Source organism: Scyliorhinus canicula, chromosome 1, assembly GCF_902713615.1.
Source record: "Scyliorhinus canicula chromosome 1, sScyCan1.1, whole genome shotgun sequence".
Taxonomy (NCBI): Eukaryota; Metazoa; Chordata; class Chondrichthyes; order Carcharhiniformes; family Scyliorhinidae; genus Scyliorhinus; species Scyliorhinus canicula.
The window spans coordinates 133,112,717-133,138,148 of record NC_052146.1 but is presented as its reverse complement, the minus strand read 5'-3'; the positions used below and the strand labels follow the sequence as shown (position 1 = coordinate 133,138,148).

At 45.7% G+C, this 25,432-nt stretch overlaps 1 protein-coding gene across 1 annotated transcript; it reads left to right on the top strand.

The window, feature by feature from the left end:
* The first annotated feature begins 748 nt into the window (after positions 1–748).
* On the top strand, positions 749–24,744 carry ppt1 (palmitoyl-protein thioesterase 1 (ceroid-lipofuscinosis, neuronal 1, infantile)). The gene is made up of 9 exons (XM_038800292.1): positions 749–925; positions 1,901–2,010; positions 8,044–8,171; positions 8,275–8,345; positions 8,655–8,757; positions 18,198–18,288; positions 18,502–18,600; positions 19,783–19,854; positions 24,596–24,744. The coding sequence occupies exons 1-9, from the start codon at positions 814–816 to the stop codon at positions 24,716–24,718; spliced, it is 909 nt and encodes a 302-aa protein (XP_038656220.1). The 5' UTR covers positions 749–813; the 3' UTR covers positions 24,719–24,744.
* Positions 24,745–25,432: the final 688 nt, after the last annotated feature.

Genomic DNA, 25,432 nt, shown 5'->3' with positions numbered 1-25,432 from the left:
TGCTTGTTAGGCCGCAGCTACACTACTGTGTGCAGTTCTGGTCGCCACACTACAGGAAGGATGTGATTGCATGAGCAAGGGTGCAGAGGAGATCCATCAGGATGTTGCCTAAGCTGGAATGTTTCACCTCTGAAGAGAGGCTGGTTGGACTGGGGCTGTTTTCCTTAAAGGGAAGAGAGTGGACCTGATTGAGGTGTACAAAATTATGAGGCATAGATAGGAAGAAACCTTTCCCCTTAGTAGAAGGGTCAATAACCAGGAGGAAGAGATTTAAGGTCGGGGCAGGGGATTTAGAGCGGATTTGAGGAAAAACCTTTTCACCCAGAGGGTGGTGGGAATCTGGAACTCACTGCTTGAAAGGGTGATTGCTGCGGGAACCCTCACAATATTTAAGAAGCATTTAGATGAAACACTGTAGCATACAAGGTTATGGATCAAGTACTGGAAAATGGGATTAGAATAGTGGGTGCTTAATGGCTGACGAAGACACGATAGAGCAAAGGGCCTCGTTCTGTGCTGTAAAGCTCCATGTAATACTCTAAATATGTGAAAAATTTCCAATTGTACAGTATTTGAAATGAAACCATTCAACACTACAGTCCTTCTCCCAGATATATAAAAATGAATATTTTATTTCATTGCACAACCTAAGCAATGTATCAATTTAATGGCCAGACGTAGCAATTTACTGTGGCCCATTCTCAACCAATGAGAAGCTGCACGGTCACATGACAGCCACACGGGTCACATGACAGCCACACGGGTCACATGATTCAGTGAGATACTCAGTGAGATGGCTCCGTTCGCCACAGGATGTCTTCTTTTGCTTTTCTCCTTCTGCTCCGTCCGCCAAAACCGCCCGCCTCCTGGAACTCCAGCCGCAACCTCACCGAGCCAACACCGGTTGTCATTTGGCACGGCATGGGTAAGGTGGCAGCGAATTCAAATCGCGCACATCCAATCCAAACTACTTCTCCACCGAAGCGCCTCTTTCTGTCGCTCTCCCCCTTCACTCAGCGCCGCCGCCGCCGCCGCCATTCTCCTTTCAATTCAATCTTTGTGCATTTCTCCCTGTCTTCCCCAAACCTTCTCCACCTCTGCTCCAAATCCTTCATTCAGAATGCTGCAAACACCAAAGGGGCAAGTATTTCACATTGAGAGACAGTATCGATCTTGCTCGGCAAGATCTGTAATCTACAATTGATGATTTTGCAAACGAACTGCTTCTAAAAGCTCTTTGTAGAGGTCATTATGTTAAAGCTGCCCTCGTGGATTCAAGTCAGGCAAATCTCATTAAAGTGTAGCGAGGAGGCGGCGACTGAAAGCGGACTTTGTTTAAAAGAGGGCAAGAAAAAAATCTAATCTGATCCGCTTTCGGTGAAAGAGCAAAAGATAATAGTTTAGAAAGCGTGTGCAGTGTTTTTTAACATGAAATGAGTTTTGCTGTTTGTTTTTCCAAATATCTTGCACTTGTATAACTCAAAACGCACCTTTAGAAATTGGTTTTCGATTCCACCTCGACCAACTGGTGCACTTCCTCAAACAACAAAACTCAATCTCCATTAACCAGAGAGTGGTTACAATGGGGAACCTGTTTCCCCCCATTGCAGCAAATTGTATGGATAATTTGCAGGGGAAGTCAGGAAAGTCCACTTGGGCTTTGATCAGCCATGATCTTATTGAATAACGGAGCAGGCTGGAGGGCCCAGATGCCTACTCCTGCTCCTATTATGATTCCTGTGGAACACCACTAGGTTATAGATGAAATGGGATGGAGGAAGCTTGTGTCGAGCAGGACAACCGATAATTGGGCCGGTGACCAGTTTCTCTCTTGTAAAATTCTATTTAATGCTTTCAAGTAGCTGTGTTCTGCTTTCTGTACAAATTGTTTATGTTTTAGGTGATAGCTGCTGTAATCCTCTGAGCATGGGATTTATCAAGAAATTGGTGGAACAAGAAATCCCAGGAATTTACGTTTTATCCTTGGAAATTGGAAATACTATCACTGAGGTGTGTATCAATGTACCTTTTGACAATCCTCTTCACTATCTGCAACTTCACCAATCTTTGTGTCACCTGCAAACTTCAGACCAGCTACATTTTCCTCCAAATCATTTATATATACTACGAACAACAGAGGTTCCAGCACTGAGGTTGTTCCAACTGGCAGGTGAAACTAGAAGTAGGGGGCATAGCCTCAAAATAAGTGGGAGCAAGGTTGGGGCTGATACAGCTGAAGGTGGTGTATAGAGCGCACCTTACAAGGGCGAGGATAAGCCGGCTCTTTGACGTGGTAGAAGGTGTGTGTGAATGTTGGTGGTGGGGGGGGGGGGGGGGGGGGGGGGGGGTGGGTTGGGGGGGGGGGTGCAAATTCTGTTCATATGTTTTGATCCTGTCCAAAGCTGGAGGATTACTGGAAGGAGGTTTTTAGGGTAATTTCTTAAAGTGGTGCACGTGAAACTGGATCCGGGCCCTCGGGAGGCCATATCTGGGGTGTCGGACTAGCCGGGGTTGGAAACGGGTGCGGAGGCAGATATTTTCGCCTCGTTGATTGCTCGAAGGTAGAACCTGTTAGGGTGGAGATCAACCTCTCCACCCTGTGCCCTGGCGCCACGTCACGGGGGACCTGCTGGAATTCTTGATGCTTGAAAATGTCAAATTTGAACTGAGGGGTAGGATGGAGGGGTTCTACAATTCATGGGCATTATTCATTATGCACTTTCAAGAATTGGACCACATCGAACATTTGGCGGGGTTGGGGGCTGGGAGGGGTTGGGGGGAGTTTTAATGGTGACTATGGGCGATTCCTGATTCCTTTTTGTCATCTGTTTTATGTTAACATGTGGGCTAATGTTTGAAGGTTTGGTGGGAGGATGGGATTGTTGTTATTGATATGGGATTGACATTACATTCGTTACTGGTTATTGTTTATTGTTGGGAGTAAAATTGGGAGAAAATGTAAAAAAGGAGGAGAATAAAAAAATATTTAAAAATAAAATAAGTGGGAGCAGATTGAGGATGAGTTGAGGAGGAACCTCTTCACCCAAAGGGTTTCCCTGCCCAGTGAAGCAGTTGGGACTACCTCGATGGATGTTTGTAAGGCAAATATAGATAGATTTTTGAACAATAAAGGAATTAAGGTGAGCAGGCGGGTAATTGGAGCTGAGTCCACAAAAAGATCAGCCATGATCTTATTGAATAACGGAGCAGGCTGGAGGGGCCAGATGACCTACTCCTGCTCCTATTCTTATGATTCCTGTGGAACACCACTAGTCACAGCCTTCCATTCAGAAAATAACCCTTCCACTGCTACCCTCTGTCTCCTAGGACCGAGCCGGTTCTGTATCATCTTGCCAGTTCACCTTTGATCCAGTATGAGTTCACCGTTTGTGCCAGTCTACCATGAGGGACATTGTCAAGAGCTTTACTGTAGTCCATGTAACAACATCCACTGCCCGTCCTTCATCAATCATCGTTGTCGCTTCCCCAAAAAAGTCGAAGTTAGTGAGACGCAAACCTTTCCTTCACAAAACCATGCTGCCTATTGCTAATAAGTCTGTTTGTTTCCAAATGTGAGTAAATCCTGTCCCCAAGCGTCTTTTCCATTAATTTCCCTACCACTGATGTAAGGCGCACCGACCTATAATTTCCTGGATTAGTACTGCTGTCCTTCTTAAATGAAAGAACAACATTGACTATTCTCCAGTCCTCTGGGACCTCACTTATAGCCAATAAGGATAGAAAGATTTATGTTAAGGTCCCAGCAATTTCCTCCCTCTGTATTCTGGGGTAGATCCCATCAGGCCCTAGGGATTTATGTACCGTGATATTTGATTATCATATTGGATCAGTCATGATCATTGAATGGCGGAGTAGATTTCTTGGGCCAAATGGCCTACTTCTGCTGCTTCTATCTTAGTGTTTATAAAAAAAAATTCTATTAAGGCATTGATATAAACAACAAACACAGCAAATAAAAGCAGAAGCAAAATTGTACAACATAATAAATAACCAGTACCCAGATGCCCCCCCCCCCCCACCCCCCCCCAATTTCCATTTCACAACTCCTATCGGGGCACCCTCTCAGTCCATCAGCTCTTGGTGGACCTCGGGCACCTTCCCCTCGCCATCTCCCTCCCTGCAGCTCCAAAGGCGGCAGCCGGGGAAACAGACACCTCCCTCATGAAATCCCGTATCTGTAAGTATCTAAAACCATTCCTACTGGGCCAGCTCATAATCTTCCTCCAGGTCCTCTAAGCTTGCAAAGCTTCCCCCTGCAAACTGATCCCCATCCACGCGATCCCTGCCTGCCGCCACCCCCCAAAACCTTGCATCCAGCCCCCCCCCGGGATGTAAACCTATGGTTGTCACAAATCGGTGCCCGAGCCCAAGGTCACTCTCCAGTCTCAAGTGCTGCCTCCACTGTCCCTGTACCCTCAAGGCTGACACCACCACTGGGCTCGTGTAGTACTGGCTGGCGAGAATGGCAGAGGGTGTTGTCAACAATGCCCCTCAACTAGTTCCCCTGCAAGAAGCTGCCGCTATTGCACCCATATCGACCCCACCTCCACTACCCATTCCCTAGCCATAGCGGTTAGCCACCCAGTAGTAATTCATTATATTCGGCAGCACCAACCTCCCACTCCTCGTCCCCATTCCAAAAAATGTCCTCTTGACCCGTGGGGTCTTCCCTGCCCACACAAACCCCGAGATCTTTGCTTGACCTTTTTTAAAACAATGACTTCGGAACAAACTCGGGAGGTTCTGAAATATATACAAGAACCTTGGTAGCACCATCACTGTCTGCACCCGTCCCGCCAATGACTGGCAGCACATCCCAGCTCTTAAAATCCCCTTCGTCTGCGCCGCCAACCGAGCCAAATTGAACTTTTGCAGCTGCGCCCACCCCGTGCCACCTGGATGCCCAATTACCTGAAACTCTCGCCCCCACCACCTTGAACGGCAGCTCCCCCAACCTTCTCCTCCTGCCCTCTAGTCTCAATCAGGAACACCTCGGTCTTTCCCATGTTTAGTTAGTAACCAGAAAACCAGCCAGGTCCTCCCCAAATCCACATAATTCTGCCAATACTCCACAATTGGGTCCGAAATATATAGCAACAGTCGTCCACGTTGCAGCAAAACCCTGTGCTCAATGCCCCCCAACCCCCAAAACCACGCAGTACACAATCCCGTTCCAATCCCTCGACACTCTTAAGCGCTATAGCCAATGGCTATCACCAGGCAAAAAGCAACAGGGAGAGCAAGCACCCTGCCTTGTCCCATGGTGCAACCCAAAATATCACGAGCTCATCCAGTTCATCCACACATTGCCACTGCCACCTTTTACAGCAATCAGACCCAATCCACAAACCCCTGCCCAAACCCAAATATCCCACACCTCCCACAGATATTTCCACTCCACCTGGTCGAGAAAGCCTTCTCTGCACCATCGCCACTGCCCCCTCCACAACCTGCCCCTCCAGGGCACCATATCATATTAAGCACCCTCCTCACTTTTTGCCGATAACTGTCTCCTTTCACAAACCCGTTTGATCCTCGCCTATCATCCCTGGGACACAGTCCTTAATTCGCAAAGCCAACACCTTCGCCAGCAACTTGACGTCCACATTTAACAACGATATCGAACAGTAGGAATCCGCACTGCTAGTGATCTCATCGTTCTTCAGTATCAGGGAAGGTTCCCCATCCTCCTCGTCTTCATATCCAGAAACACCTGCCATACCCATCCTTTCCTCACATTGTCCAGTCCCTTATCTTTAAATGCGTCTCTTGCAAAAAAAACACATCCGCCTTCAGACTACTCAAGTGCGCGAACTACACACGAGCATTTAAAAAAAAAAATTTAGAGTACCCCAATTAAGGGCCAATTTAACATGGCCAATCCACCTACCCTGCACATCTTGGGCTTGTGGGGGTGAAACCCACGGAAACACGGTGACAATGTGCAAACTCCACATGGACCCAGAGCCGGGATCGAACCTGGGACCTCGGCGCCGTGAGGCAGCAGTGTTAACCCACTGCGCCACCGTGCTGCCCCTGTGCATGTGACCATTTGACCAGCCCATTCAACCCCCTCATGTTCCACCTGATCAGCCTGGTTGGGGTCTCCCTGCTCCACCCCTCCCCTGCCGATCAACCATATCCTTTTTTGGGCTCGCCCCTGGCCCATGTCCTACTACCCTCCAGGCCGTCCCTTGGATGTCCAACATCGTCACTTCCTTTTTAATGGCGCCACACCAACTACACCTTTTCAGCACCTTGCCCCCCCCCCCTCCCCCCCCCTCCCCCCATCAAATCAACAACCCCATCTCTCACCCCTACACCAACCACCTGACTGCCCCCCAACTGTCCTCCCATTAACTAGCCTGCCCAGCTAGCCTGGCAGCCCCCGCCCAAGACCTGCAAGCCTCCCCCCCCCCCCCCCCCCCCCCCCCGATTCCACACTCCGTTTGCACTCCCTCAAGAAACAAAGAAAATAAAAAGGTGCGCTCACCCTTGATGCTCTCCAAGCACCCTGCCACCAAGCCAACAGAACATTTCAAAGGAGAAAAAGTTGTCCGACCACCACCAAGAGTAACCACATCCTCACACCACCTCCAAAGGTCAATGTCCGGGCAGTTCGGTGGCGCAGTGGGTTAGCATTGCTGCCTCACAGTGCCGAGGTCCCAGGTTCGATCGCGGCCCTGGGTCACTGTCATGGGGAGTTTGCACATTCTCCCTGTGTCTGCGGAGGTTTCGTCCCCACCACCCAAAGATGGGCAGTTTAGATGGATTGCCCATGCTAAAATACCTCTTAATTGGAAAAAATGAATTGGGTATTCTAAATTTATAAAAACAAAACAAAAAAAGTTCAATGTCCGCCTTCTCCTGCCAGTCCATTGTCCCTCACAAATTCCGTCACCTCCTCTGGTGTACCAAAATAATATTCCCGATTCTGGAAAGTCATGCAGAAGTGAGTGGATATGAGGCACACCAAACATCAACCCCTTCTTGAGAGGGCAGCTCTGACCCAGTTAAACCTGGCCCTCTTCTTCGCCAGCTCTGCGCCCAGGTCCTAGTATACTCTCAGCTCCTTCCCTTCCCAGGTGCACCTCCTCGTCTGGCTCACCCATCGCAGAATATTCTCCTTGTCCAGGAAACGGCGCAACTGCATCCCATCGCCCTCAGCGGCTTGCCCGCTTGCGGCCTGAAAAATGCCCAGCCGACCTCCAAGGGTCAGTCGAAGGCCCCCTCCCCCATCAGTTTTTTCAACATCTTGGCCACATACATGCTGACATCTGCTCCCTCAATACCTTCAGGCATCCCCACGATACGCAAGTTTTGTCTTCTGGAGCAGCTGTCAAGATTCTCCACCTTCTCCTTCAGCCCCTTTTGGGTCTCCCGCATCGCACCCAGCTCGGCCACCAACGAGGCCAACTGCTCCTTGTGCTCCCCCACCGCCTCCTCTACTTTCTGGATAGCCAGGGACTCCAGCCTGTGATCCACATGATCAATCTCTAAGTGGCTCCAACACCCTGGCCAAGTCCTCCCGGGCTTCGTTTCTCTCCATTTAATGATCATTTAACAAGTCTACCAGTTGCCCTTTACCCTCCGCCATCTTGTGTTGTGTCGCACGAAGGTTCTCTGGCTCCACCAGCTCCCTTCTTCTCGACCCACTTCTGGTCTGCGGATCCATCCACCAGCCGCACCAGTGGAGTCTCACTTTCTCCTGGCACTCCTACGCCTTTTTCCATCCAAACTTCCACTTGAGTCCAAAAAATTCCACCTTGAGCGGGAGCTACCAAATGTGCGACCGCTCATTTTGTGGCTGCCACCGGAAGCCTCTACTATCTTAGTATTATGGACACGCTAGGAATGAAATTGTTACAAGACCCAGAAAGTTAGAGAAAAGCATTATTTTGTGCGTGTTAAAGTATCAATGCCAGATATCAAGCAAAATGTTGATTTTCAAAAATAAAGAACTTGTCTCTATTACTATGCAATCCCTCACAAAAATCTCTATACACTGAAAATTTTTCATAGGACATGGAAAACAGTTTCTTCATGAATGTAAATGACCAGGTTGAGCTGGTCTGTAATATATTGGCCAAGGACAAGAAGCTACAAGCTGGATACAATGCAATGGGTTTCTCTCAAGGTGGTCAATTTCTGTAAGTATGACTAAATGGACCTATATTTTTTGAAATGCAGTCAAAGGGTAGTTTGGCTGACTTTTTGATAGCTTTTTCACTGCTGATTTTCTATTTGTTATAGGAGGGCTGTGGCACAGAGATGTCCTACTCCTGCCATGGTAAATCTAATCACATTTGGAGGCCAGCATCAAGGTAATACTTATTGGTGCATTGTACTCAATCCAAGTTTACGTTTGTTCAAATGTATAATTTTCAAAGGTTGAAACTTTTACATTGTTCTTGAGTGTCAAAATTAATCCATTAAAGTTTTTTTTAAAATACGCTGGTATTGGGGACGGAGCTTTGAATAAATTGCAGAAAATCTTACTGAATACATCGTATTCTTCAACTGACTTCCCTTAATCAAGGTTGATTTTAAAACGTGGAAAGAAAATCATTTTCTGTCTTTCTTTCAGACTAAGCTTAGATTTTGTTTCTCTTCCTCTTTCCCCACCACTCTAGGAGTGTATGGTTTACCCCATTGCCCTGGAGTGAGTTCCCACATCTGTAACTGGATAAGAAAAATGCTGAACTTGGGTGCTTACAGTAGTCCAATTCAAGAGCAGTAAGTATGAGCAGTGTTACGAGATTTTACAATATCCCTGTCATTGTTTACAAGAGGAATTGAACGTAACAGTCAGGATGTTATGCAGGGCATTGTTTGGTGAGATCACATCTCGAATACTTTGTGCGATTTTGTCTCCTTTAAAAAAAAATAAAAAATAAATTTAGAGTACCCAATTCTCTTTTTTTTTCTAATTAAGGGGCAATTTAGCGTGGCCAATCTACCCAACCTGAACATCTTTGCGTTGTGGGGGTGAAACCCACGCAGACATGGGGAGAATGTGCATTTGGTCTCCTTATTTAAGGAAGGATGTAAGTGCATTGTAGGCAGTTCAGAGAAGATTTACTAGATTGATACCTGGAATGAGCAATGTCTTAAGAGGATGTCGGTTGTTTCCATTGGAGTTTAGAAGAGTGAGGGACGACTTATTTGGGGTAGCTCTTTTAGGACAGAGATGAGAATTTTCTTCCGAGGGTTGTGCATCTTTACAACTCTCTGCATTAGAAGGCAGTGGTCATGTAAAAAAAAAAAGTTTCCAATTTTTTTTTTCCAGTTTAAGGTGAAATTTAGCATGGCCAATCCACCTACCCTGCACATCTTTGTGGTTGATCTCATCTTGGCCTCAACTCCACTTTCCTGCCCATTCTCCAAAAGCCTTTAACCCGTTACTAATTAAAGATCTGTATGTCTCCTCAAATTTACTCACTGTCCCAGCATTCACCGCAGTCTGGGGTAGTGAATTCCAGATTCATGACCCTTTGAGAGAAGTCATTTCTCCTCATTTCTGTTTTAAATCTGCTACCCCTTATCCTCAAACTATGACTTCTCGTTCTAGTGTGCCCCACAAGAGGAAGCATCTGCTCTGTCTACTGTCAATACCTTTTATTATCTTGTATACCTCAATTAGATCTCCCCTCATTCTCCTAAACATGAGAGAGTATAGGCCTAAACTGCTCAGCCTCTTCATAAGACAAAGTTCTCATCTCTGTTCATAAGACAGACTTCTCTGGAATTAATCGAGTGAACCTCCTCTGAATGGCCTCTATTGCCACTACATCCTTCCTCAAATAAGGGGACTAAAACTGTACACTGTACTCCAGGTGCAGTCTCACCAATGTCGGCTCCAGTTCCAGCAACACTTCCCTACTTTTATATTCTATTCCTTTAGCTATAAAGGCCAAAACTCTATTTGCCTGCCATCTTGCGTGCAGCCCCTGCATACTAGTTTTCTGTGATTCATGCACGAAGACACCCAGATCTCTCTGTATCGGAAGCCTCTAGTTCTCTCCATTTAGATAATTTGCTTTCCATTTTTCAGACCAAAATGGATAACCTCGCACTTATTCACTTAAAACCCCATCAGCCACACTCCCTAAACTATCTATATCCATTTATAAATTTCTTATTTCCTCATTGTAACTTACTATCCACATAGTTTATTAGCCAAGGGAATAAACGGTTTGTGGAATTGAAAACAAACAGGTCAGCCATGAATTTATTGAATGGTGGAGCAGACTGAGGGGCAAAATGGCCACTTCAGCTCCTATTCATAGTTTGTCAGTAATCAGTAAATATGTATTGTATCTATGAGAAAGGGAATATGCTGTTCACTGCCCTGTGTTTAGATCAGGGTGAAACAATAAATACACACTCTGAAAGCTAGCAGAGTACAATTTCAATTTACTGTGGTTTGTGAAAACTGGTTTCAGTCAGGAAAATGGCACATAGTAGGTAGCACGTTGCTCTACAGCTCCAGGGTCCCAGGTTCGATTCCGGCTTGGGTCACTGTCTGTGCGTCTGAACATTCTCCCTGTGTCTGCGTGGCTTTCCTCCCAGGTGCTCTGGTTTCCTCCCACAAGTCCAAAAGAAGTGCTGTTGGGTGAATTGGCCATTCTGAATTCAGTCCCTGTGTACCCAAACAGGTGCTGGAATGTGGTTGACTAGGGGCTTTTCACAGTAACTTCATTGCGGTGTTAATGTCAGCCTGCTAGTGACCAGTAAAGATTATTTTTTTTAAATCATGCTGGAGGGCGAGGTAAGAATTCTTTGCGCAAGTGACTGATATGGGGGAAACTGCTGTTAATGTAGTGTAAGTGGATGAGATGTTTGACAAACCACAGATGAGCTAATTGGAGAATATAAGCCGGTATGGAAATTAAGGGGGAATGGAGGACAGCATACTTGATTTAAAAACTGGTTATGGTTGGGGGGTGAAGACATTTGGAGTGTGAGGACGGTTTCTCCAGCTTGGTTAGTATTTGTCTATGGAATTACGTTCCTGGAACTACTTCTGTTCACTATCATTGATGGGCTACGAGGGAGGCATAGCAGTAAGTGAAGGCCAAACAAAACTGAGGGCATATGGGGAGGGCAGTGGCCAGAGTTAGAAAGGTGCTACTACAGAGGGAAGCAGGCGAGGGGGGTTTGGGGGTCTTACAAACCTTGATGTATTATTACTGGCAGCAAATGTGGAGAAGGTACGGAGCTGGGTCAGAGGGGTTGATTCCCAGTGGGTCGAATGGAGGAGAGTTTGTGCAGGGGTTGGGGCTGAAAGCACTAGCAACGGCCCACTCCCGATAGCTCCGGGGAGAATACTCGGAGTCCGGTATAATAGCTTCATTGAAATCTGGAGGCAGTTTCGCCAACACTTCGGGTTGGGGGCAGGGTCAAGGGAAATGCCGATTCGGGGGAACCACAGATTTGAGCCAGGATGGTGGTGTTGCTCGTTCTGGGTGAGTTGCTTAACACTCAATTTGGCTCTGTTTCGTTACTTAGCTTTGGAGTCGCCAGGTATCGTTAAGATACTGCCACAAGTTTCAAGGTCAAGTTCAAAGCAATAAAACCATACACCAATTAGTACGTTCAAACAAGACCCGTTTATTATATGCACATAATCTACTAATCATGCATATAACTATAAGACTAGGCTAATCCTACCACTACTAGCCCAAAGTACTTATCCAGATAAGGGGAACTGCCGCATCAAGGGAACAACGGCTTCTAGCTTTGTCCTAGGTTGGCAGCCTTCCAGTGGTTATGGTCTAAAGGGGGTCAGGAGTGTCTATTTCCCGTAGCGTGCGTTGTGACTTACTTGCTGGCGGCTTCTGTCCAACCCCTCCTGCACAATGGTTCTTCTGCTGCAACGGTGTTCTGCTGGGAGAGCTAGCTGGTCAAGGGAAGGGCTGAACAGAGAGCTAGTCGAGGATGAGGCTGGTATGTGAGCTAGTCGCGGTGGGTTGGTAGAGAGAGCGAGCTGGGGTCGTGGTCTCGCTTTATAACTCCTCTCAGGGTCTTGTGCCCACCTGGGCAACCCTCTATACTCTTGTAATCGATTGGGTCTCTTCCCAGTCGATTGATTCGAATTCCCCAATAGCGGGGCAGTTGCTCGAATCACTGGGGCGGTTCTTGGGGCTCATTGTTTGGGCTTCTTTGGCGCCGAAAAGTCTGGCCTTCCATTCACTGTATCGATTAGTGGTTAACTTGTGTCTTTTGTGCCTGGGGATCGCCCGGGTAATCGCCTCATTAATATGCTAACTGTTTCTTTTCATAGCGCGGTCTGGTTTCAGCAACAGCCAAACTGGCTTCTGTAGCAGTCCAATATACAAGCACTCTGCAAGCTGCTTGCTTTTTACAACATATCCATTTTCCCTGCTTCCTTGCAATCTTCCATTTTGTGTTTGGGCAGTGGTCACCCAGGTGGCTACAGTGCGATGGAAAGTTTCAGAAATGGGAGGAGAAGGGGATGAAGACACTGAAAGAGTTGTTTCTTAGGGTCGCTTGCAGATTAAGAGCTGGAAGCGAAGTATGGGCTGGAGCAGGGGGGAATGTTAGATACATGCAGGTTCGAGACTTTGCAAGAAAGGATATACAGAACTTCCCGGAGATCCCGGACTCCACAATTGTTGGAGGATGGTGCTGACGACCGGGACTGGAGAAGAGGGGGGTAGTGTCAGTTGTTTAAGGAGCTATGAGAGGCACCATTGGAAGGGATCAAAGCAAAGTGGGAGGAGGAGTTGGGAGAGGATATGGAGGAGGGGTTCTGGTGTGAGGTGCTCCGGAGAGTGAATGTCTCCACCCCGTGCGTGAGTTTGGGGCTGATACAGCTGAAGGTGGTATACAGAGCTCACCTCACGAGGGCAAGGATGAGCTGATTCTTTGAAGGAGTAGATGATGTGTGTGAATGTTGCAGGGGGGCGGGCCCCGCTAATCACGTTCATATGTTTTGGTCCTGTCCAAAGCTAGAGGATTACTGGAAGGAGATTTTTAGGGTAATTTCTAAAGTGGTGCACGTGAAACTGGACCCGGGCCCATGGGTGTCGGACCAGCCAGGGTTGGAAATGGGTGCGGAGGCAGATATTGTAGCCTTCGCCTCGTTGATCGCTCGAAGGCGGATCCTGATGGGATGGAGGGCAGCCTCTCCACCCCGTGCCCTGGCGTGGCGGGGGGGGGGACCTGTTGGAATTCTTGACTCTTGAGAAGGTTAAGTTTGAACTGAGGGGAAGGATGGAGGGGTTCTACAATTCATGGGCATTATTCACCATGCACTTTCAAGAACTGGATAACATCGAACATTAGTTGGGAGGGTTGGGGGGAGGGGGCGGTGTGTGTTGATGGTGACTATGGGTGATTCCTGATTCCTTTTTGTTATGTTTATGTGAACATGCGGGCTAATGTTTGGTGGAAGGATGGGATGGTTGTTATTGATGTGGGGATTGACATATTTGTTACTGATTATTGTTTATTGTTGGTTGGTGTAAATTTGGGAGAAAATGTGAAAAAGGAGGTGAATAAAGAAATATAAAAAAAAAAACTGGAGGGGATGATGAATGGGTCTTTTGAAAACTGGCAGAATTCAATGTCGGTGAATGTGATGTGGTACTTTGAATTTTTTTAAAATCTGAATGGGAGAAGGCTAGTGAAGTTGAAGGAGAGGAATTTTGGAGTTTGTGCTCAGAAAAGGCAATGTGTCTGGGAGAAGGAATACATAAAATTCAGGAAACATTTTTTCCAATTAAGGGGCAATTTCGCATGGCCAATCCACCTAACCTGCTAATGTTGGGGTTGTGGGGATGAAACCCACGCACACACGGGGAGAATGTGCAAACTCCACACAGACAGTGACCCAGGGCCGGCTTCGAACCGGGTCTTCAGTGCCATAGTCCCAGTGCTATCCACTGTGCCACAGGGCTGCCCCTGGGAAACATTTATGAATCTACTAGAAAGCCTTAGTTTCAAGTTTCATAATGGGTTTTGGGGTGAACTCTACAAGAAGAATGATGAGGCAGGAAGAGAGTACAGTGGAGTATCTTGAAGTCGCCCGTTATGAGTATTTTGGAACAGGAAATTTCAGAATGGTTTAATTGCTCTTGAAATTGTGAATGAAATAGTGGATAGAAATTTCCCAATGATGTAAGAGTCCAAAAGGAGGGGATAGATATGATGAAATGTAAAAAGTTTAGGACAGAACAAGGGAGTTTTTAAAATATTGTGAGGCTGTGGAATGCACTACCCAAATGGGTGATTGAAGTAGTGACCATGTTGACATGCAAGAATAGATTAGAAAGGTGATTGAAGAAAAACTATTCAGATCAGCAAACAGAGCTGCATTGATTCAATAATGTGTCCCTTAAATTCCTATTAGCATTTACAGACCACAAACTCAGAACTTCAAGAGAGCATCATTTAGTTTGCGGTGTTTTCTCTGCTAAATAGCTGCTTTGAATCCTGTATTCAATCATGCATATAAACACACAAAAAATATGCTAAGCAAGACTAATGGATTCTCCGTCGACTGACACTGGTATCGGGGACCACTATGTGGTGGAGAGTCGCAAAATTGGGATCAGCACCGGGCATTGGTGAATCGTACGTGATGCTCTGCGCCCCCACCCCCCCCGGCCCGGTGCCAGAATCTAGGTCCACGCTGTTTGTACTGGGTGTAGATCACATGCATTCATTCGTGGTTGGCCGGGGAGCCCAAAGTCCATCTGAGGGCCACCCTCCCTACCCACAATGCACTACCCCTCCTCTATCAGACCCCCCCCCCCCCCCCCCCCCCCCCCGGAACCCCTGACTGAAGGGACACCCCCTCCCCCAAGAAAAGAGATCCTTGTCTGGAAGCAAAAGAACAGCCCATGGAGGGGGAGTGAAAAAATTACAGCTGTAACATTTAGCTTGAAGCTCCATTCATGGAAGCAGAAAATCTGTGAATCGAGTCTAAGCCCTCAGATCCATTAGCTGCAAGCCATTCATAACTTTCTAGTAGTGGGCTGTGATTGACAGCTTCCACAGATCATCTGCAGCTTGAGCGATTGGAATGCACTAACCTCTCTTTGATGTGGTCAGTATTTATAAACAATGATATCTTAGCAGGCTCCTCAATTGAGGCCATTAGGTGGACCTTAAACATAAAGGGGCAATCACATTTCTGGGAGTGTACTGTAGACCCAATTAAGAGTCCACTAGCCCAATTAAGAAAAAGAGCAGATATGGAGGAAACTCGTGTGTAAAAATAATCAGGGCTTTCAACTTCCCTAATATTAATTGGGATAGCCAAAGTATGAAGGGCTTAGAGGGAGGGGTGCAGTTCTTAAAGTGCAACCAGCACGTAGAAAGTCTGACAAGAGAAGCACTGCTTGATCTAATTTCAGGGAATGAAGCCGGGCAGGTGGTAGAAATGTCAGTGAGGGAACATTTTAGTGATGGTTATCATAGCTCAGTATGATTTAAGGTACTTATGGTAAAGTATAAAGATAGACTGGTAATAAAGGTTCTGAATTGGGGGAAGGCTGATTTTAATATGATAAGGTAGGAACTGGCCAAAATGGACTGGGAGCAACTACTTGAAGGAATATCTATCAGAGCAGTGGGAATCATTCAAAAAGGAAAAAAGAGTACAGGGCCAACATGCCCCTGTAAAGGGGGGACTGAAAAATTCAGAGGAACCTGGATGTCAAGGGTTGGATAAGGAAAAAATACGGAGGCTTATGGCAGATCTAGGGGGCTCAAAACAGTGGATGTCCTAGAGGAGTATAGAAAGTGCAGGGGGTGTTTTAAAAAAAAAAATCACTAACAGGCAAAATAAATGAAAGCCCCAAGGTGTTTCATAAGTATATTAAAGGCAAGAGGAAAACTGGGAAAAAGAGTACGGCCAATTAAGGACAAAAGTAACACTTTGTGTGGAGCCGAAGATGTAGATGAGGTATTAAATTAGTATCTTGCATCTATGTTCACTTCAGAGAAGGGCGTCTACTCACCTCGGCTGAAATTCAAAATTCTTACAAAATTCAGAACTTTTAAAGAAAATCAACTTGATAATCTTTTTATTGTCACAAGTAGGCTTGCATTAACACTGTAATGTAGTTACTGTGAAAAGCCCCTAGTTGCCACATTCTGGTGCCTGTTGGGTATACAGAGGGAGAATTCAGAATTAAACCCACGCTGCTGGCCTTGTTCTGCATCACAAACCATCTGTCTAGCCCACTGAGCTAAACCAGCCCACTTAAGTACTTTTCTGGACAGTTCATTATGAATGGCTACAAAATGACAATGTCTGGCCCCAGGGAAAAGACAGCAGCTTTTCCACTGTTTTGTATCTTTGGAGTTGAATTTTCACAGGGGTTCTCCCAATATTTCTGGATTGGCTATGCTAAATTGCCCCTTAATGTCCAAAAGGCTAGATGCGGTTACTGTGTTCCAGGGATGGGGTGGAAGCTTACGTGGGATGCTCTTTCCAAGGGCCGGTGGAGACTCTATGGACTGAATGGCCTCCTTCTGCACTGTACATTCTATGACGTTGTCGATCTAGAAAGCAGGGAGGGAGACTGTGATTTAATTGAATAGATTAGGATCGAGAAGGAGGAAGTGTTGGTGATTATACTGGGTTTAAAAGTGGATAAATCTCCAAGCTCAAATGAGATGTATCCTCAGTTGCTGTGTGAGGCAAGGGACTCCGCCAATTATCAAAACCTCTTTGGCCACAGGTGAGGATGGCTAATATGGAACCATTATTCAGGAAGGGAAATGGGGAAAAAACAGAATTACAGGCCAGTGATTCCAACATCAGTGGTAGGGAAATATTGGAAAAAAATTTTGAGGGACAGAATTAACCGCCACTTATCAAGAGGATATAATTTCTGATAAATTTGACTTGAATTTTATGATGAATAGGTATGTAGATGAGGATAGACCAGTTGGTGTCTACATAGACTTCAGTAAGGCTTTGGCAAGGTCCTGCATGAGAGACTGATCAAGAATGAGCCTATGTAATCCAGGGCAAATTGTTTTTAAAAAACAATTCAGAGTACCTGATTTTTTTTTCCAATTAAAGGGCAATTTAGGATGGCCCCACCTACCCTGCACATCTTTTGGGTTATGGGGGTGAGACCCACGCAGGCACGAGAATGTGCGAACTGCCGAGATTGAACACTGGTCCTCCGTGCCATGAAGCAGCAGTGATAATCACTGTGCCACCTGATCCAGGTCAATTTGGACCTAAAATTGGCTTAATGTCAGGAGGCAGAGGGTGATGGTTGAAGCTGCTTCTTGTGACAGAGCCTGTGTCCAGTGGTGTACTGGTGGGTTTGGTGCTGGGTTCCTTGCTATCTGTAGAATACATTTTTAAAATTTTATTTACTGCCTTTTATTTTAGTTAGTATCCAGTGCCACAATGTTGCATAATTCCATAAGCTAATTTCCTTCCGCAGTCCTGAAAACAAAGTCAGTCATAACTACATAAAGTAAAAGATAACCCAAACCTCCCCCCCCCCCCCCCCCCGGCAAAATAAACCCCATCATACTGTTAAAGTGCCCAAATCATTGGATGTTATTATTACACCAGTATTTGTAGATCTACAATTGTGTAAGCTCTCTCAACACACAGGAATGCTGGTGCACAAAATTGAGGGGATACAGGGTAGATATGAAGAAAACTTTTCCCTTGAGTAGAGGGGTTGATAACCAGGGGACATAGATTTACGGTCAGGTGCAGAGATTTGAGGAAAAACCTTTTCATTCAGAGGGTGGTGGGAATCTGGAACTCACTGCTTGAAAGGGTGATAAATGTGGGAACCCACAACATTTAAGAAGCGTTTAGCTGAATACAAGGATTGCACCAAGTGCTGGAAAATGAGATTAGATAGGTGCTTGATTCAGCCACATTCCCACTTTGAATCTCTTCAGTCTGCTTTCCACCCTGTTGGCAGGTTAGTCACCCACAACTTTAGTAAACGTGACACTATCCCACCTTGTCCCCTCCAACCTAGTTATCCTACTCAAATGTAGTTCATTGGAGGAATAATGGAGAAAGGATCTCGGTGATGTCCACCTCCTATGGGTTTTCCCCACACCAATTTAACATACCCATAAAGGGCACAGTGAACTTAATTCTTTCTGTAATTGCTTAAAACTTAATTGTTTACTTTCAATTGTTTTCCTGTTAGCTTGGTACAGGCAGAATACTGGCATGATCCCTTGAATGAAGACCTATACAGGAACAAAAGTATTTTCTTGGCTGACATTAATCAAGAAAGGGTATGTACATACTGTGACTTAGAGAGAAAAACTTTAACTCCTGGGGCTGTATCAGCATTCTGTTCAGAGATGTATTTTGTCTTCTGTTGTTTTCATACTTGTCTTAGATTAATGCTGTTTGTCATTTATTGGAATAGATATACCTGGATCTTACTGCAGAGTGTAGCATCGAATGTTATTTTGAGATTCAATTACTCCCCATTTTTGTTACAGGGCATTAATGAAAGTTATAAGGAGAATCTGATGAAATTGAAGAAGTTTGTAATGGTGAAATTCTCAAGCGATACCATGGTTGATCCAGTTGATTCAGAGGTGAGAATGGTTGCTCTCAACTCTTCCTCAGAACAATTTCAATTGTTTTTGTTCTGTTTCTATATTTTATAACTCTTGCAGAATTATGTACCATTACAAGCAGAATTCTGGCTTCATCTCTTGGAAATTCTTTCAGTAAGTGCTTATGGTCTCAACTTAGTGACAAAAAAATGTTCATATGTTCAGCTGCTGTCTTCCTTCCCCTTGCTCATTTAGCTCTCTATGCACTGTTTCTCATCCATTTCTTATGCCCTCGGAGACCCAACCTCACTAAATTTATCCCCAAACAACTTGCCTTGACTGGCTTCCACACTGGCTAATCAAATAGTTTTCTCGAGTGCCATTTCTCCTGTTTTAAAACCAACCGCTTAAAACCAACCGCAGCCCTCTTCAAATATCATCCTCAACATCTCCGCATTTGTAAACTACCCACTTTTCCACAACTCCTTGTTTTCATCTGTCACGAAGGGATCCTCCCTTGCTGCAGCATCAAAAGTGCCAACAGAATATCCTACCAAAGTGGAGCTTCATGCAGCCCCTCAGCCACTTGAGCATTGACATCCATGCCTTCAGTTGCTTATTCCCCAGGTTGACATCCTTCCTTAAATCATTCCCAGTAAGGTCGGTCTTAAAATCTGTCACTTTAACCAAAGGACAGTGGGTTTAAAAAGTACTATTATAAATGCAGGTTGTTCTTGTTCCACAAGCATCACCTAGGTCCCTTAATCCTTGTTGACTACAAGCAAGGCACTCTACTCAAGATGGGGATGCAAGTCAGGCCACTCAGTTCCATAATACCTCCAAACATGAATGACTGACCATCAACCAACCTTGATTTCTCAAACAACCTAAAAAGAGTGTATATATATTACTGGCCGTTGGGGTGATTCCTACAGCCAGAGTCCTAACTGAAAAAAAAAGGAAGTGTACACATGATCAGTTAGCTGTTCCATTACATCCATAATTTTTTAAAAATTAACTGGATGAAGTAGAACCTAAAAAAAAGCTAAGCTAAGCAAGTAATTTTGTACAATCTACTTACTGCTTTCCTTAAAATTAAAGCGGAACAATTTTAAACTTCCAAGCCATGACCGCGCAGTGCACTACCTACTGTGCCTTCTTCCTAAGCAGTCTCACTTTAACAAATCCAACATTTAAAGCATTGCCTTTCATCTATTCCAGTGGTTTGGTTTCTACAAGGCTGGCCAAGCAAAGGAAACTTACACCTTAAAGGAGAGTGTTCTTTATCAAGAGGTAAGATTTGTTACAATGTTACTTGCGTGATTTGCCCCTCTTCATGCTGTAGAACAGCAAGTCTTACAACACCACGTTAAAGTCCAACAGGTTTGTTTCAAATCACTAGCTTTCGGAGCACTGCTCCTTCCTCAGGTGAATGAAGAGGTATGTTCCAGAAACATATAGACTCAGTACTCAACACCGACAACTGCCAATCTCCAGATGCAATTCTGCAACTCATCCGCTTCATTCTGGATCACAGTCTTACCTTGGACAACAAGTTCTTCATCCGATGTTATACACCAGATACATAGATGACATTTTTTTCCTTTGGACCCACGGTGAAGAATCACTGAAACGACTACACAATGACAAGTTCCATCCCATCAGACTCGCCATGGTCTACTCTCCAAAAATCTGTTGCATTCTAGGAAACACTCATCTCCATCATTTAGTTTAGACGGGCAGCATGGTTGGCACAGGCTTGGAGGTCCAAAGGGACTGTTCCTGTGCTTTACTTTGTTCTTTATCAAAGGCGGTCACCTCAGCACTCCGCTTTACCGCAAGCCCATGGATAACCTCACGATGCTCCACTTCTCCAGCTTCCACCCTAAACACATTTAAAGAAGTCATCCCCCCCCTATGGACAAACCCTCAGTATACACAGGATCTGCTCAGACGAGAAGGTGCGTAACAGACATCTACAGATGCTAAAAGATGCCCTCGTACGAACAGGATATGGCGCTTGGATCAATCGACAGTTCCAATGCGCCACAGCAAAAAACCGCACCAACCTCCTCAGAAGACAAACACAGGATACAACTGACAAGAGTACCCTTAGTCGTCCAGTACTTCCCCAGAGTGGAGAAACTACGACATCTTCTTCGCAGCCTTCAACACATCGATGAACATCTTGCCAAGGTCATCCAGACACCCCCACTACTTGCCTTCAAACAACTGCGCAACCTCAAACAAACCATTGTTTGCAGCAAACTACAATCTTCAGAACAGCGACAACGACACCACACAACCCTGCTATGGCAATCTCTGCAAGAAGTGCCAGATCACTCGACATGAGTACCACTATTACATGTGATAACACCACCCACCAGGTACATGGTACACTTGTGCAACTCGGCCAACATTGTCTACCTCCTACGCTGCAGAAAAGGATGTCCTGAAGCGTGGTACATTGGAAAGACCATGCAGACATCGTGACAATTGCCAGGCAGGAATGTTTCCTTCCAGTTGGGGAACACTTCAGCAGTCAAGGGCATTCAGCCTCTGATGTCCAGGTAAGTGTTCGCCAAAAAACAAAATCCAGGGGGGGGGGGCTAGCCCTCCCGAATCTACAATTCTACCACTAGGTGGCAACAGCCGAGCGAGTAAGGGGATGGATCCAGGAGCCAGAAGCTGAGTGGGTGCATGCAGAGGAGGCCTCCTGCATGGGGACCTCCCTCCGGGCCCTCGCCACGGCAGCACTCCCGTCCCCACCCAAAAAACACTCCAGCAGCCCAGTGGTGACAGCCACCCTCCAATCCTGGAACCAACTGCGGCAGCAATTTGGCCTGACCAAAATGTCGGACAACGCTCCCATCTGCAACAACCATCGGTTCACACCAGCACTGACTGATGCCACCTTCAAAAGGTGGAGACAGGACGGGGGGACACTGACAGTCAGGGACCTATACACGGATGACAGGATCGCAACACTGGACGAACTGAGAGAAATTTCAGCTAGCTGGGGGGGAGCGAGCTACGGTACCTGCAGCTCAAAAACTTCCTACGAAAGGAGACAAGGACATACCCACAACCGCCACGACAGACACTACTGGACGCAAGTATCCTAGAGAAAGGGAACTGTAGCGACATGTATGACTGACTGGTAGAAAGGGACGACACCGTACTGGACGCAACAAGGAGGAACTGGGAGGACGACCTGGGGATGGAGATATGGTGGGGACTCTGGAACGAAGCACTGCATAGGGTCAACTCCACCTCCACGTGCGCAAGGCTCAGCCTGACGCAACTGAAAGTGGTACATAGAGCCCACTTAACGAGAAACCGTATGAGTAGGTTCTTCCCGGAGGTGGAGGACAGATGTGAACGGTGCCAAAGAGGCCGGGCCAACCATGCCCACATGTTCTGGTCTTGCCCCAGACTTGGACAGCCTTCTACGAGGCTATGTCCAAAGTGGTGGGGGTGAGGGTGGAGCCATGCCCGATAGTGGCGGTCTTCGGGGTTTCAGACCAGCCAGATCTATTCCTGGGGAGGAGGGCGGACGCCCTTGCCTTTGCCTCCCTGATCGCCCACCGTAGAATCCTGTTTGGCTGGCAGTCAGCAGCACCGCCCAGAGCTGCAGACTGGCTGTCCGACCTCTCGGAATCTCTCCAAATGGAGAAAATCAAATTCGCCATCCGAGGGTCAGACGACGGCTTCCATAAGAACGTGGGAGCCATTCATGCAATTGTTCCGGGACCTGTTTGTGGCCAACGTACAAGAGGAAGAATAGTCGGGTGGCCAAGAATCAGGGGAAAATGGACAGGAATCGGGGGAAGGTAGCCGGGGGGGGGGGTTCGTTATGGGGGTTTAACGGCAAGCTAAGGCCCAAAACCAAACTATAAATAAATGCCTATAAACATGTGCCTCGGCCATATTGGGGAATGTAAAATATGTATGCCGGCTAAAGGGGGGCGGCCACAATTGTTATGAAGATGCTTACCTGTAAATATACACGTTAAATTTTTGTGTTTTCTTTTTTTCTCTCTAATAATTTGTAATTTGTCATATATAAAATATGAAAACTCAATAAAAAACATTTATAACAAAAAAGGTAAGTGTTCTCCAAGGCAGCCTTCAGGACACGCGACAACGCAAAATCACCAAGCAGAAACTTATAGCCAAGTTCTGCACACACGAGTACGGCCTCAACCGGGACCTTCGATTCATGTCGCATTACATTCATCCCCCACCATCTGGCCTGGGCTTGCAAAATCCTACCAACTGTCCTGGCTTGAGACAATTCACACCTCTTTAACCTGGGGTTACCACTATCTCTGGATCTGTAATGACTTAATTACCTGCAAATGCTCGTATATATATGATTCTGGAACCTACCTCTTCATTCACCCGAGGAAGGAACAGTGCTCCAAAACAAACCTGTTGGACTTTAACCTGGTGTTGTAAGACTTCTTACTGTGCTCACCCCAGTCCAACGCCAGCATCTACCCAGAAGACCAAATGTCAGGCTAACAGCCTTGTCTGACTTAAAATTCAAGAGAGAAATTTGACTGGACGTCACAAACAAGTTCCATAAAGACCCATCGTCACAACAAGATAAAAAGGGCTATTGAGGGAAAATAGATGGGCAATGGGAAATAACTAGTGTTGGAAAGGTTACAAATTAAGTTTGATTAAAACATATAAAACAGAAAACTTTGGCACCTATGAAAACAGATAATTAAAAATGCCAATACTGGAAAAGCCAAGAGAAAATTAGCAAGGGGGCTGCACGGTGGAAAAGAAAGAAAGAAAGAATTGGGTACTCTATTTTTTTTTTTCTTTAATAAAAAATTAGCAAAAATATCCAAGGCCACTAAAGCACTCTTGAGGTTTGGATGTGGCTAAGATTAAGGTGGCAAACTTTCAATGGAGAGGGTTTTGACATGACTGAGTTGGGGAGGGAGGGCTGAATTATAAAACTCTGCGTTATGATTGCTATGGTCACACCACTTCTCACTGCCAGAATGAGGATTTGGGTAATTTCAATGTCAAGCATGCTATTAGGATCCTAAAGGAATCCAGGGAGGAAATAATACTGACTGGGATCTTCTACAATTTCTTGGATATGGATTTTAAGAATGTGGTCACCAAAGTAAGAGTTGACGAAACCTTTAGTTATAAGTAACTGAGTGAAGAAGATTGAATGGAGTAACCCCATTGTTAGTTTAAGGATTATCATGAAGTTAATCATTTTCATTGGCCAATTTGTGATGAGGGTGCACATCCAAATTAGATCAGTTTGAAATGCTGCCTACAGTGCTGAGGACCTGGGTTCAGTCCCGACCCTGGGTCACCGTTTGTATGGCGCTTGCGCATTCTCCCCGTTTCTGCATCAGTTTCACCCCCACAACCCAAAGATGTGCAGGTTAGGTGGATTGGCCACACTAAATTGTCCCTTAATTAAAAAAAAATTGGTTACTCTAAATTTAGAAAGAAAATAAATAAAAGGGGCAGCAAGGTGGCACAGTGGTTAGCACTGCTGCCTCACAGCACCAAGGTCCCGGTTCAATCCCGGCTCTGGGTCACTGTCCGTGTGGAGTTTGCGTGGGGCTCTCTTTCTCTCTCCTTTCCCCCCCCCCCCCCTCCTCTCTTTCCCTCCCCCCCCCCCCCCCCCCCCCCACAACCCAAAGACGTGCAGGGTAGATGATTGGCCATGCTAAATTTCCCGTTAATCTAAAAAAAAATTAACAGCCACCATCATCTTGGAAGTAGTTAAGCAAGCAATCACTCCATAATCTTGTAAAAGTGTGGTCCCAGTAAACACTGCATTTAATTCTGACCTGTTGGAAAAATATTTGGTTGCCCAAATTCCACTGAGTGCAAGACTGAAAGATTCAATGAAATTTCCAAAGAGGACATGGAACAGCCGGAACAGAACATGCCAGTTTTTCTTGCAGTTCAGATATTAAAGCCAGATGAACAAGTTACCAGGTGGTCTAAGCCCAAACAAATTAATAAACATTTGTTTTACCCACAGGATCGATTGGGACTAAAGGCAATGGATAAAGTGAAAAAACTGGAATTTCTAACTGCGAATGGGGACCACCTTCAGTTTTCAGAGGAATGGTTCATCAAGAATATAGTTCCTTACCTGAAGTGATCCTTTTACTAAACCAGAAGATTAATTGATTATTCAACATCCCTATTGTGGCATGTTTTAACACTGTCCATTATCTAATGCATTGCAGAGGTTAAAGGAGAAGTTACTACTCCTCTTCCTCTCCAGATTTTGCAAAAGCTCACTGTTCTAATGCACTGACTCAAGATAATTTCTAATGAGGTTTTGCTTAGCTTTAACAATACTATCTATTGTACATCATTAAAATACCTAATGTAACTAGAAATATGCAGGTGATTCACATAGAGAAACAGCTGAAGTGTTAGTTTTTATGACAGAGAGAAAAGCATAGAATTCTCCGAAGTAGTAGCTCTCTCATATATACTTAACTTGAATGAGTTCATCCTTACACTGGCACAAATAACAATGCAACATTACCCAAAAGCAGTTACGAGTATATTGCAGTCCTACAGCCTCTTCAAACATGGTTAGGACAGTTTGAAGTATTATAGATGTCATGATGCATCTCCCTACAGTCCATTGCCATCTATTAGGATCAAGGTTAAAAAATTGACAATCAGAATATTCTCACGGTAGCATGGTGGTTAGCATCAATGCTTCACAGCTCCAGGGTCCCAGGTTCGATTCCCGGCTGGGTCACTGTCTGTGTGGAGTCTGCACGTCCTCCCAGTGTGTGCGTGGGTTTCCTCCGGGTGCTCCGGTTTCCTCCCACAGTCCAGAAGATGTGCGGGTTAG

Coding starts and splice junctions, on each gene's coding strand:
- ppt1 (XM_038800292.1), top strand. CDS start 814: ATGTCTTCTTTTGCTTTTCTCCTTCTGCTCCGTCCGCCAAAACCGCCC. Junction 2,011..8,043: donor TTGGAAATACTATCACTGAG/GTGTGTATCAAT, acceptor AATTTTTCATAG/GACATGGAAAACAGTTTCTT. Junction 19,855..24,595: donor AGAGTGTTCTTTATCAAGAG/GTAAGATTTGTT, acceptor TTTTACCCACAG/GATCGATTGGGACTAAAGGC.